Source organism: Watersipora subatra, chromosome 9 (assembly GCF_963576615.1).
Source record: "Watersipora subatra chromosome 9, tzWatSuba1.1, whole genome shotgun sequence".
Taxonomy (NCBI): domain Eukaryota; kingdom Metazoa; phylum Bryozoa; class Gymnolaemata; order Cheilostomatida; family Watersiporidae; genus Watersipora; species Watersipora subatra.
The window spans coordinates 63,855,762-63,870,272 of NC_088716.1; the positions used below are offsets into that span (position 1 = coordinate 63,855,762).

General features: G+C 37.2%; 1 protein-coding gene and 1 long non-coding RNA gene across 3 annotated transcripts in view; both read left to right on the plus strand.

Annotated features, from left to right (window-relative positions):
* LOC137403997 (multiple epidermal growth factor-like domains protein 6) overlaps nt 1–4,873 on the plus strand; it is a 54,242-nt gene extending 49,369 nt beyond the window's left edge. For both annotated transcript variants that reach the window (XM_068090151.1, XM_068090152.1), the window contains 4 exons: nt 145–273; nt 843–971; nt 1,973–2,107; nt 3,999–4,873. In XM_068090151.1, the coding sequence (XP_067946252.1) occupies nt 145–273; nt 843–971; nt 1,973–2,107; nt 3,999–4,090 (485 nt within the window). In that variant the 3' untranslated portion in view covers nt 4,091–4,873. The remainder of the gene's footprint in view (nt 1–144; nt 274–842; nt 972–1,972; nt 2,108–3,998) is intronic.
* An 8,584-nt stretch (nt 4,874–13,457) lies between these two features.
* LOC137403645 (uncharacterized) lies at nt 13,458–14,379 on the plus strand. The gene is made up of 3 exons (XR_010979597.1): nt 13,458–13,633; nt 13,938–13,961; nt 14,264–14,379. It is a non-coding gene; the product is annotated as an uncharacterized lncRNA (long non-coding RNA).
* The last annotated feature ends 132 nt before the right edge of the window (nt 14,380–14,511 follow it).

Consider the following 14,511-nt stretch of genomic DNA (forward strand, 5'->3'; position numbering starts at 1 on the left):
CTACTACTGCATCTGTTACTCTATTACTATTACTGCTATTACTAGTGCAACTACTACTACTACTATTACTGTTGCTAGTACTATTACTACTACTGTTTCTGTTACTGCTATTGTTGAAGTCATTTATGCTGCAACATTTTTTAGAGTGTAACAAGGGTTTCTACGGATTGAAATGCCTTGGTCAATGTGACTGTCTCAATGGAGCTGACTGTGACAGTGTGACAGGGCAATGTATTTGCACGCCTGGGTTCATGGGTGACAAGTGTGAAATTGGTGAGTTCATATCGTCTTCTAGCTTGTTGATATTTGTGATCTTACAGTATGTAAGCATAATTAATGCTTTTTATCTTTGATGCCCAAGTTTCTTGACCTTCTTGGACCTATCTTTCGATATACAGTAGTTTTAAAGTAAAGTTGGACTGTGGTACTGTAGGGATTTGCAACTCTTTTATCATAACTAGTAACAATAAAAGGATCCCGTGAAAATAAAATCCTAGCGCAACTTTGTTTTCCTCAAGGTTTGAGAGCAGTTTAATCTCTTCAGTTTAATCTCTTCACGCCAACATAGATTAACTTCAAATTAACCTAACAAAGTTCAAACTAGATTATAGCACTAGCTTAAGATGACAGGAGTGAATATTCTACCTTGTATTGAACTAGCGAACTGCGAATCTAGATTTGTTGATGGAATGTTAGTGTGTGTACTTTAACAGACAATATGAATTTTAAATTTCTTGGAGAAAGTGTTTAGTTGGTCATTGCATTACCTTCCTAGATGTCAGTCTGTCAGTAGAGGCTGTTGAGATTGACTTACAGATTATGGTCATACTTTATATTGACAGAGTGTCAGAACAACCAATACGGTTACATGTGTAACATGGAATGCTTCTGTCCAGAGGGCATCAACTGTGATAGCCTAACAGGTCAATGCCAGTGCCCACCTGGTACCGCCGGAGACAGATGTGAGGAAGGTAGGGTCTACAGATGTGGTAATGAATGGGGTGCTGGAAAGTTGGTTAGTCCCTGTACATCAGCTATCGTATTGGTTATAGGCGGTTGATTAGCTACTGTACTGGTTGTTCACTATTGATCGGCTATCTTATTGGTTGTTCACTGTTGATCAGCTATTCTATTGGTTGTTCACTGTTGATCAGCTATTCTAATGGTTGTTCACTGTTGATCAGCTATTCTATTGGTTATTCACTATTGACCAGCTATTCTATTGGTTGTTCACTGTTGATCAGCTATTCTATTGGTTGTTCACTGTTTATCAGCTATTCTATTGGTTATTCGCTGTTTATCAGCTATTCTACTGGTTGTTCACTGTTGATCAGCTATTCTACTGGTTGTTCACTGCTGATCAGCTATTCTATTGGTTATTCACTGTTGATCAGCTATTCTAATGGTTGTTCACTGTTGATCAGCTATTCTATTGGTTATTCACTATTGATCAGCTATTCTATTGGTTATTCTCTGTTGATCAGCTATTCTATTGGTTGTTCACTGTTGATCAGCTATTATATTGGTTATTCACTGTTGATCAGCTATTCTATTGGTTCTTCACTGTTGCTCAGCAAGTCTATTGGTTATTCACTTTGAATCACACTTTTACTGGTCATAGATTTATAAAGAGTACTTGTATTTTATTATTTGTGATGGGTAGGTACTAACTATTAGGTACTAACTACTAAGTATTATGGGAAATCAAGAATTGATCAGTAATTATTGATATATTGGAATATTAGAGTGTACATGTACCATCTGTATTTGCGTACGTATCACATGCGCTTCAAGAGCTGATTGCATTTAAGGTCTTGACTTACACCTGTTGTAATGCATAGATCCCTGCTTCTGCTTGCTTTGGACACTGGCCGACTGTTATCATCACTAGAAGATCACATTATTTAACATTGTTTTTATTGAAGCAGTTGTGTGATCTCACTTTTTGTATGCCAGTTCTTATATGCTGCAGCGTGTGAACCTGGAAAGTTTGGGCTCAACTGTATGTTTGCGTGTCACTGCGAGAACGGTGCCGATTGCGACGATGTCACAGGTGAATGCAAGTGTAGGAAGGGCTGGCTTGGACCAACATGCCATGTTTCACAAGGTTAGTGCTCCTTCCAATTCAATAAATGGCCCTCCACCAACTCATGTTCAATAAATAGCCATCCACCAACTCATGTTCAATAAATAGCCCACCACCAACTCATGTTCAATAAATGGCCCACCATCAACTCATGTTCAATAAATGGCCCGCCACCAACTCATGATCAATAATTGGCCACCCACCAACCCGTGTTCAGTAAATGGCCCGCCACCAACTCATGTTCAATAAATGGCCCGCCACCAACTCATGATCAATAATTGGCCATCCACCAACTCGTGTTCAGTAAATGGCCCGCCACCAACTCGTGTTCAATAAATGGCCCGCCACCAACTCATGTTCAATAAATGGCCACCCACCATGTCATTGTTTTGTAATTCACAACCTTGCTGGTCATAGATTTATAAAGGTTACTTGTATTTTATTATTCTCAATGGAAAGGTTTGTTATGTTAGCTGTATAACATACTTGAATGACTGGAGAAAACTTGATTTAGTGATAATGTTGTGTTTAGCACACGACTCCAAAGATATTCAGCGGTATTTTATAAAGCTTGACACAGTGTACATATGAGTGCCTTGTGGCAATTGGCTGCTGTTTGTCTGCAGTGGACCACACCCATCACTCTGATTTTATTATGGACTTTGAGGTAACTTTGCTTTGATTTCTCTCCCTTCACAATGACCTTTTATGGCATCTAATTTTTGTTTACCTTTTATTGCATGTTGAAATTTTACTCCTTTTCCTTGCATTTGTAGCAACTTTGCTGCCTCGTCAAGACATCGACACTTGTATACAAACTACAGTTTCATATACAAATGTGGAAGTATTTTGCTGTTATTTTTCCCAAAACTTTGGACCACTCAGCATTGTAACCATGACTACTGGTCATGCCTTCAGTGGCCAGTGATATCTGCAGTGACCAATGATATCTTCAGTGACCAGTGATGTCTGCAGTGACCACTGGTCATGTCTTTAGTGACCAGTGATATCTGCAGTGACCACTGGTCATGTCTGCAGTGATCAGTGATATCCGCAGTGACCACTGGTCATGTTTTTATAACCAGTAATATCTGCAGTGACCACTGGTCATGTCTTCAGTGGTCAGTGATGTCTGCAGTGATCACCTGTCATGTCTTCAGTGACCAGTGATATCTGCAGTGACCACTGGTCATGCCTTCAGTGACCAGTGATATCTGCAGTGACCACTGGTCATGTCTTCATAACCAGTATTATCTGCAGTGACCACTGGTCATGTCTTTAGTGGCCACTGCAGTGACATCTGCAGTGATATGCAGTCTTTAGTAACATTTGCAGTGACCCACTGGTCATGCCTTCAGTGACCAGCGATATCTGCAGTGACCACTGGTCATGTTTTCATAACCAGTAATATCTCCAGTGACCACTGGTCATGTCTTTAGTGACCAGTGATATCTGCAGTGACCACTGGTCATGTCTTCGGTGACCAGTGATATCTGCATTGACTACTGGTCATGTCTTCAGTGACCAGTGATATCTGCAGTGACCAGTAATATCTTCAGGATGTCTGCAGTGACCAGACCAATTTGTAGCAACCAGTCATATATACGATGACTAGCCATATATGCAGCAGCCAATCATATTTGTAATGGCTAGCCATACAAATTCCTTTGTATTTCTGTAGTGTAACAGGGCTTATTCCCTAACTCGCATGTACGCAAGAGTCAGGTATTAATGCAAGCATGCAATGTATGGCAGTATTTTGTTGACTTTAACAGACTATGGCCCTGCCATGACTAACCAAGGATGCATACCAGCGGTCTGATGCCTGCGAGCTCCTTTTATATGTTGTCTTACAGCTTCATATCTGATGTATTCTTTTTGTTATTCATAGTTTTCATGTCTCCACGTATAGGCGGAGTTTCTGGAGAGTCAACCGGTGGAGGAAATGGAGAGGATGACGAGTGGAGAGCATCCAGGGGAGATCTACCCGACACAGATTATTGAAATGTAAAGCATTTGACCCGGTAAAACTAGCCAATCTGCGACTAAATACCTCAACATCCTGCCAAACATCTAGGAATAGTTGCTCATGGTTACTGCTAGCTTGTATAATCTACCAATAGGGAGGCAGCTATTCAGATATCACATTAAACAGTAGCAGGGACGTTAGTCATCAGCAATACTCCGCAGATCTTTTAAAGTGCCGAGTAGGGTGTATAAGGATTTTAGTTGTATATTACTAGCAAGCTGTCTTTAGACATTTTAGTATCAAGTGGGTGAACAACTGGTCAGTTTTGTAATTTCTGTTATCTGGTGAGCTGCCGTGTGCCTTTTTAATTTACTGTTGTTTGTTATACGGAGTTGGTAAAAAAACAGGGAAACATTACGCATTTTATCTACATTCATTTATATAATATTTATCATTTTATTTCTCTTTTCGTGTTTTGGAATTTACAATCACTTGGAATGATTTTCAATATTATATAACTGTTTCCATAATTAAATTTAATGTAATTGCATGATTTGGTCAAGCGTACTTTTATGCTATATTATATTTGTATAAAATGGAAGTTTAATTTGCTGCAGTTAGCTGTTGTTGTAGCTACCTTGATTTAAAGATTCCCAAATGCTTGTTGTTTTCAACATATCACAAAAACACTGCCTGGTTGTGAATGTAACCTTTCACATTTTATCTCATTGTATCTAGTTTCTCTTTAAATTTCTCTCACTTTATCAATATTTATTTTTATTATGTGGTTATTATTCAGTCAATAAAAGAACTCGGACAATTCACAAGCTGAAGGTTACAAATTGTATGGATGGTACTCTGGCCAATCACACCTTTGTAAAATGGTTATTCCTGCTTGCTCTCTCTTTCTCAGGTTGTGAGCAGGTATACCACTGTAGTTGTGGTTAGTTGTGCTGTTGCGAGCAGGTATACCACTGTAGTTGTAGTTAGCTGTGCTGTTGTGAGCAGGTATACCACTGTAGTCGGGGTTAGTTGTGATGTTGTGAGAAGGAATACCACTGTAGTTGTGGTTAGTTGTGTTGTTGTGAGTAGGTATACTACTGTAGTCGGGGTTAGTTGTGATGTTGTGAGAAGGTATACCACTGTAGTTGTGGTTAGTTGTGCTGTTGTGAGCAGGTATACCACTGTAGTTGGTTAGTTGTGCTGTTGTGAGCAGGTATACCACTGTAATTGTGGTTAGTTGTGCTGTTGTGGTCAGGTATACCACTGTAGTTGTGGTTAGTTGTGCTAGATTGTCACTAGTTAGATTAGCCTTATAACTGGCTAGATGAGCAGTCTAGAAAGATTCTGTTTACGTTGTCAGTCTTGATGAGGCTCGTTAGGACACCTTAAGGCTAGCTTTAGGGCTGTCTGATATTCTACTTTCTCTGGGTGAACAGTAGTTATCCTCTCTTCTTACATGCAGATCATTGTATGCTCGGGCCCTACTCCTTGTCCCTAGTTTTGCCTGAGACTAATTGGTAAACTTTGCTTCTCTTTGTTTGACATCTTGTAAACATGTCGTTAGCAGAGTCTTTGGTTGCAGACATTTGCACAGACCTTTTATATATCTACAGACCTTCTATTTATCTACAGACCTTCTATATATCTACAGACCTTCTATATATCTACAGACCTTCTATATATCTACAGACCTTCTATATATCTGCAGACCTTCTATATATCTACAGACCTATATATCTACAGACCTATATGTCTACAGACCTTCTATATATCTGCAGACCTTCTATATATCTACAGACCTTCTATATATCTACAGACCTATCACATACCTAATTCATCTTGTAACATTTGTTCACAGCGCGTTCATTTTGAGAATCTTCGCCATTTGTGCCGCTGTCCAAGATGATGCTAGTTTTTATCCGTGAAAATGGACTTAGCATTTTAGCACAACTACGCCCACCAATCCACCTATAGCTAAAGAACTATAGTTAGTAAAATTATAAAATTAATTTTTAGCATTTTTTTACCTGTTACTTGAATAATATTGTTATAGTTCTTTACAGCAAAATCGGTTATTACCGGTATATATCTAATCAAAGTATACTATTCTATACCAGAGCAAAATAGGTTGTTATATGTCAGAACAAAATATATTCTTTATATATCAAGTCGAAATGTTTTTATGCTTCTCATAAAAATGTTGTTTCATAGGCCTACAAGAGAAGAAAATATGTTTTTCATACATCAAAACAAAATGTTTTATGCATGTCAGGACAAAATATGGTTTTTAAATGCCAGAACAAAATATGTTTTTCAGAGTGTTTCATCAGCCTTTGCATGGCTACATCCTATTCAAATTAACCACTGATACTGTAATGCATACATGTCTACCGTAAATAACGACTGCTTGTACCTCCCCCTCCCCGCCTCCCCGGCCCCCCACTCATAGTCTTCTCATAGTTACTAGATCTCGCTATCATTCAACGAGCTTCTGTAAAGCCCTTTTTTGGCCTGTTACTTTGTTTATGGACTCCAGTAATCTAGCCCTGTTTAGATATAGGCTTTTTGTGTCTCTAATTCTCCTTTTTAGTATTTCAACAATCTTTGATTAAAAGTTCCGGGCTTTCACCTAGTTGTGTTATAATGTTGCTGACAATTTATCCATGATACTGTTCGATACTTACATGTTTTGAATATATTGGGAATAAAATCATTCTGTAAATAACTCTTCATTCACCTTAATTAGAAGGTGCTCAGCATGGTGGTTAGATTGCTTCATTATTTATCCTGCTTGTGGCCACTGGTGTCCCAGTTATTCACATTTGATGTCAATCATCTTTCAGTTGAGGTCTCGCTCGACTTGTTTGGATATATCATAGATATATATTATACCTAGATTGGCCAATAGGGAAAAAGCCTGTCAGACCTAAATAGCACGACGCAACGTCACTGTATTGTACCTCACGCTTGACTGCACTGCTGTTTACAATGAATCTAATGGGAAGAAGGTAACAAAATTACTTTTATTTTCACATAAAAACCTTCTTGTATACATAATCCAGTAAACTAAAGCAATTCTGTGATAATATCTGATAACCACCATAGATTAAAACTATAAAAGCTATGAATTGTTGCACACAAATCATGAGCCATCATGGCTTTATTTGCATCCCTCTCTTATACCCATTCTCTCTTTTCCCCTTCTCCAAAGAATAAGTTAGAAGGGGAAAAGAGAGAAGGGGAATGGAGAGGGGAGGGGAAATAGCCCACCCACTCAAAGAGCCAGACCTTGGCTAGGTAAATAGACTAATATGCTGAACTAAACATGACTAAATATGATGAGTATGCAAGTATGTCTGAAGTCAAAAATGAGACAGCATGATTATTTTACAGCTGGCTAGGTAACCAAAGCTGAAGTGTAATGATTGTATCACTAGCATCGTGGATGTTACCAATGTTGATGTAAACCAAGCAACGAATTCCCTAATTACAGTTAAGAATCAGGGTGGCTTGACTTTGTCTTCGCCTGTGGTGATTGAGGTTTGCAACCACAGCGAGAAAGCGACAAGAGTGTTGCTTAGTAGCGCTGGATTGATGAAAAACTTTGCCAGGCTAGCACTAATTGCCACCACTAAGAAGCCAGTCACGAAAGGACAATACCAAGTTATTTGTACAATATGCATAAGCAAGTTAAAGGTTGACTTGCAACAAAATTCACATTGCAGTTATTTGGTGTCATAAGATTCACCATGCCTTACTCTGTTGTGTTGTAGGTGTGAAATATATGAAAAGGTGATTACAAGCTCTTAAAAGCTAAAAACTTGTATGTCATACTTCAACTTACAAGCTTAATGCGTTCCGAGACTGAGCTCGTATGTTAATATACTCGCATGTTGGTGCAATTTATTTATATATCGAACAATTAAATATATATTGCTTGGTTTCCATACTCTAAAAATGCAAATAAAACACTCAAAACAAGATATTGTAACAGAAAGAACATGTTGCGCAACATGTTCTTTCTGTTACAATAACCATGCATGGTTATTGTCATAATTTACCACATGCTTTCAAAAAGCAACAATCAAAAAATAATACAAGGAAATGTGATTATTTAAAATGTAAAATTAAATAAATACAATAGCAGCTAATGCTAGCATTTGCGAGAGAGGGAGATATAAGTTATCCTTCATTACAACAGTTGTCTTTGATAAATTTGAATTTTATCAATGTCTTAAAAGACAAACTCTAATGTTGGTATGGTATTGGCCTTCAATCTAGCTTTTTTCCCAATACCAGGTGATACTTGGTAGCAGGGATCGCTAAACATATTATGGAAATGTTTACTTTTCCATATCCATTTCCATAAACATAATTATTTCCATAATTTTATGGAAATGGATATGGAAATTTTATTTTAGAAATATGGAAATGTTATGGAAATGGAAATAATATGGAAATAAATTATGGAAATGTTATGGAAATGGAAATAATATGGAAATGAATTATGGAAATGTTATGGAAATGGAAAAAACTATGGAAATGAATTATGGAAATGTTATGGAAATGAAAATAATATGGAAATAAATTATGGAAATGTTATGGAAATGGAAATAATATGGAAATGAATTATGGAAATGTTATGGAAATGGAAATAATATGGAAATGAATTATGGAAATGGAAATAATATAGAAATGAATTATGGAAATTGTAACATACCCGTAATCCAAGATATAAACAGAGGGGAGTTATATTGTATAGACTAGGCTACATGAATAGACAATGGTAATACACAAACAGCTAAGATCAGTGGTATTACAGAAACTATTAAAGGGGTCTGGAAGAAATTAACTCAAATTGTCTCTGGACTTGGCTACATGTACAGACAATGGTAACACACAAACCCAGCTAACATCAGTGATATTACAGAAACTATTAAGAGAGTCTGAAAGAAACTATCTCAAATCGTCTCTGGCTTAATTATAGGCAATGGTAGCATACAGCTTTGATGTTGCCTGAACCCTAAATAAAGTATATTAGCCAACAAATATCATATTCATATTATGTATAAATTAATCGCATGTTCGGGAAGAGTTGACGATTGCACACACACGCTCATTTGACACGCAAGCGCGCACACATACGTACACAGTGATACATCTATTGTACACTCCCTTGCATAGTGATACATCTATTAAACACTCCCCAGCATAATGATACATTTATTGTACATTTCTTAGCCTAGTGATACATATATTATACATTCCCCTATTAATAGTCCTATACAATGCTGTGAGATGTTTGAGTTCAGCATTTTACTGGCTGAAAGCAACAACTGAATAAAATATATATTATTATTTGTACATATATGTAATTAGGTAATTACTTAGTTATGTATTTATGTTAAAAAAATTATTCCTGAATGACATTTATCCCAATAAAGTTACTATAAATACGTGCTGAAATACTGTCGGGAATTTCTCTGTTCCAAATAAAAGATACTAAGCGCTCCTTGTATACACCAAGACTCTGTGAAATATTCATTTAGTGTTGCGTCTGAATACCTCTGAAGGTTTGATGTTCATAAAATTTGACTTATTTAATAAATAAAATTATTGAAAAATCTTTGGTAGGCATAAGCATAAATGAACAAATATATAGATAAATAATTAAACCTTAATGAAAAGTATAAAGATTTTATTAGAAACAATGGTCACTTAAAAGAGTGGCTAATGCAATAAGCTTTCATGCTTACTATAATATCGACAACTACTTTAGACCAGACATGACGGTATCAATGTGTGAGTCATCATCTATTGAAGTCACTCAACAGGTGACACAATAAAGATAGCGCGGCCCAGTAACACTGATGAGCTACCATTCCTCCTCATGCTCAGCTACCAGCTAAACAACTTTGCTAGAATTGAATTCCACCGCCATCTAAAGCTCATTAAAGCTGGCAGCATCAGCTCTCGACAGTACTGGACCGCAATTAACGAGTTCATAAACATAATACAAAATTAACAGCCATTTTTATGCGATAAAGCAATTAGCAGGCTAAAATTCCGAGATTTGTTGCTTTATGACAAAAACTGCGCAATTTATTGCAAGCAAGTGGGAAAAGTGAGCGCACTGGGCTGACTGCATGAACGGCAGATTGGAGCAGGTGGTGTGAGAAGTAATAAAGTCAGCATTTATGCAAGAGCAGCGTCAGAACTACACTTTTACATTTTTTTAATACAGACAGCAGATTAGCTAGCCGAGAGGTAAATCTGCAGAGCTTTGAGCAAAGGTCCTACATTACACAGCGCTGCCACGAAGGTCCTACATTACCCAACACTGCCACAAATCATATAATCAACATCTAGGCGGGGCTGCTGTAAGCCAAGTTATGACTCATTTTGTCATCAGAATCGATCTGATCTGTCATCATATAAGGCTGACAGCGTGGCCTGTTTTAGCTCGTGCTCATACATATGTGGGTGGATTCATACCAGCAATTGAGAACTTTGTTAGATTTATATATTTATGAAAGCAAGTGGGTGTGTTTGCTGCTCCTACGGGGAGAAGCTTTGTTATTAAATATGATAGCCTTGAAATAAATACCAACCTTATTGCCCATCTACTTGATATAATGCACACATTCTGTTGACTAGCAAGAAGCTATATTGATATAATGCACCCATTCTGTTGACTATCAAGAAGCTATATTGATATAATGTACCCATTCTGTTGACTATCAAAAAGCTATATTGATATAGCGTACCCATTCTGTTGACTATCAAGCAGGGATCGCTAAACATATTATGGAAATGTTTACTTTTCCATATCCATAAACATAAATATTTCCATAATTTTATGGAAATGGATATGGAAATTTTATTTTAGAAATATGGAAATGTTATGGAAATGGAAATAATATGGAAATGAATTATGGAAATGGAAAAAATATGGAAATGAATTATGGAAATGGAAATAATATGGAAATAAATTATGGAAATGTTATGGAAATGGAAATAATATGGAAATGAATTATGGAAATGTTATGGAAATGGAAAAAACTATGGAAATGAATTATGGAAATGTTATGGAAATGGAAATAATATGGAAATGAATTATGGAAATGTTATGGAAATGGAAATAATATGGAAATGAATTATGGAAATGTTATGGAAATGGAAATAATATGGAAATGAATTATGGAAATGTTATGGAAATGGAAATAATATGGAAATGATTTATGGAAATGTTATGGAAATGGAAATTGTGACAAACACGTAATCCCTGCTTGGTAGCTGTCACTAGTGAAGTGGTCTGAACAAAGTACAGAAGATTTACTTGGGGTCCACTGTTCTCGTCTCACTGCTTTAATCCAGGCATCCTTGCGATCAGCAGCAGTAGGAAAACTTAACAAGTAATAAAAGATACATACAATTAGTGGTGTTTTTTGCTCATTGGATTATTGACTTTTTGCCTTTGAGAAGTGTAGCATTAACCTTGTCAAATAATGGAAACTTTTAAGCCTGATTATAGCCAAAGATAACCATGCTCCAAGCCATGCTCATGTAGTATGTTCATGAATTCTCCCAACGATTAGCAGGGTGAATGTTTGTTATATTGTCCTACCTGTGGAAGCTTTTCTCTGGGCACTTTCTTGGATAATTGGAACATCCAAAAGCAACGCAGCAATTCTTACTAGTCCTCTCAGATGACTGTGAGCTTGATGAATAATGGTGAGATCGCTGCCAAAATAGCGATGAATATGAATTCCATTCTGACTTAGTGATTTATAGCAAGATGGTATCCAAATTAATGACTCAAGCATCACAAAGTAGCAGTATTACACAAGCAGCTCCTTGGGCAAAGTTAAGGAAACCTTCCAAGAGAGAGTCAATCAGTTAATGAATCAAACAAGTTGAAGTTGATAGTAACTTGACAAACAATGATGTCTGCTGATTTGATTGTCTTCAATAATTTTTTTTAAAGTGTCAAATATGGGGAAAATATGTCCACGATTGGTATGAAAACTGTTCTAGTTTTTACTATAAAGCCTTACAGCTGATATTTAGGAGTTCCAAGCCTATCTTTGATATTAAAAGTAGTAAAAAACTCACCTTAGTAGCAGCTGACACACCCTTCTCAGCTTCAGCCATTTTAAACTAATGATGAATCTTGCGGTCAGTCAAGCGTAAGGTACAATACAGTGACGTTGCGTCATGGCATTTAAGTCTGACAAGGCCACCAATGGGACTAGCTATTATTGGCCAATCTAGGTATATATATCTATGGGATATATGCACTGGTTCTATTCCATTCACTGCTTATGTACTGGTATCAGTGGCCTAGTTATTTAGTGCTGCCCATAGATAGTTCTCCTTCTTTTATAGCAATCGCTTTTTCATTAGGCTCCATCCCTTATCTTTATTCATCAGCCGATTTCTTTACTCATCGCTCAGTCGTCTGGGCCAGTTCATCGGTGACTGAGCCTACTTCGATGGCAGGAAAGCTCAGTCCTGTGATGCCGGTGACTGTTGGGTCGGTCTCTCCAGCTCTGATCACGGCAATCTGCCACAACACACGTACAAATTATGGACAAATACACGTACATAGTTTGCCTCGAAGAAGTCTTTCAGTGACAAAAATTCAACAATTATCATTTTTACAAGATAAATAGCCAGACAATCCTTTTCCTCAACTACACCTTTATAAATGATGTCTCTACAGAGGTTTAGACAGACAGACAGACAGGTTTAGACAGACAGAAACGTGGTTAAAACTGTAGAGGAGAAAAGTCATCCTTGGCATATGCCAAATACTTCGAGCTATTCAATATCGGGTTTGCCCTTGCTTAGCATTCATATGCCAGCCCTGAGAGGCTTTGTGGAGACTAGTGACAGTCTTGCTAGAAGATGCGCTGCAAAGCATGCTGAAGTTTGATCACTTGTCCTTGACACTCAATAATTAGTATGGTGTTTGTAATCTAAATTTTATATTGTTTAAAAATTTGCATGTAACAGTATTCTTTTGAATACAACAGGTATTTTTAATTGAATTATTTCTCTTTTAGAATTATGGTGCTTTTGTAATAAATTAATTACTTTATTTTTGTATATCCTAGATTTCTGATACTTGGCTAGCCTTCATGTATGATGACAAAGCTGTAAGCATTTACTATATCAAGCGTGACTCAGAAAGATTGGAGTTGTTTGACTAGCATGGGCAGGCCTTGTAGCAAGTGTCTTCATCATGCACATAACACGTAACATGAAATGATAGTTGCTAGCTACTACCTAAACAAGATGGCACTAGCTAGTGAAACCAGCTATCAATAGAGGTATTGCGGTCAATCTGACACGTACATGTTCTCAACGCATGTAGAATGGTGGGAAAGAGCATCTTGTGCGGATGTGACCACGTAGGGCTACCTCAAGTTTCGTTACTTAAGCAAAAACTTCAGTCAGGAGAGAGACAGCTAGCTAACATGCGCAATATGAGTCGTGTATGGTTAGCGGTGTTTATTGTTGGCAGCCTTATTTGTCTTTCTCAATCTTGTGGGACATTCGGGAGAAGATCGGTAAGTCGTTAATGCCAGTGCCCTCTCTGTGTTACCTTTCATCTATAACAGATGACTGCAGCCATAATTACATAATGCGATATTCAGTTGAGTATTTGTATTTCATCGGACATCCAACTTTACATATGCACTATAATAAACTTAAATCTCCGGCAGTTACCTCAGTGTAGTTGCCAGAGGGGAGGGTATGAACTTACCTTACACTTGGGCACTTACACTTGTACACTTACACTTGTACACTAACACTTACACTTACATACGGATCAGTTTCATATTATATTATTTCTCTTGTTTTTATTCACAGGAACTGATGGGAATATGTGTTGAGGTAAATATCATCTACTTTCATATAATGTGTGTAGTAAATCTCTGTCAGCATTATATAATTTGCCGTAAGAAGTGTGAATGAAATTCTGAACCCTTCTTGAACTAACTGATCATATCATCAGCCAGCGACTCCCCTATATAAGATATTCACACTGTTTTATCTTATTTGGCTAATTTATGTGAAAGTCTACTTATTCCAGGGGAGACCTTAACTGAGCTAGCTTACTGCATCTCTCCTAAACCTGTATATACCTAACAGTTTCTCTGACTGATTGATGCATATGAATATTGTCTTGTGTTAAGGAATGTTTCTCACATGATGACTGCAACTTGGGTAAGAAATGCCTATTCAATGGCTGCGGACACACGTGCATGCAGGAAGCGCCAACCATACCACCATTTAAAAAAATCTGCATAAAGACTGGAGCTCCTTGCCGATGCCTTTGCTTCAATGGCTACAAAGTTGATGAAGATGGATGCAAAATCTGCGAATGTCTTCCTGGAAAATCGCCTTTTGATTTACCTAATCTAACTAGTTAGTTTTATTAATT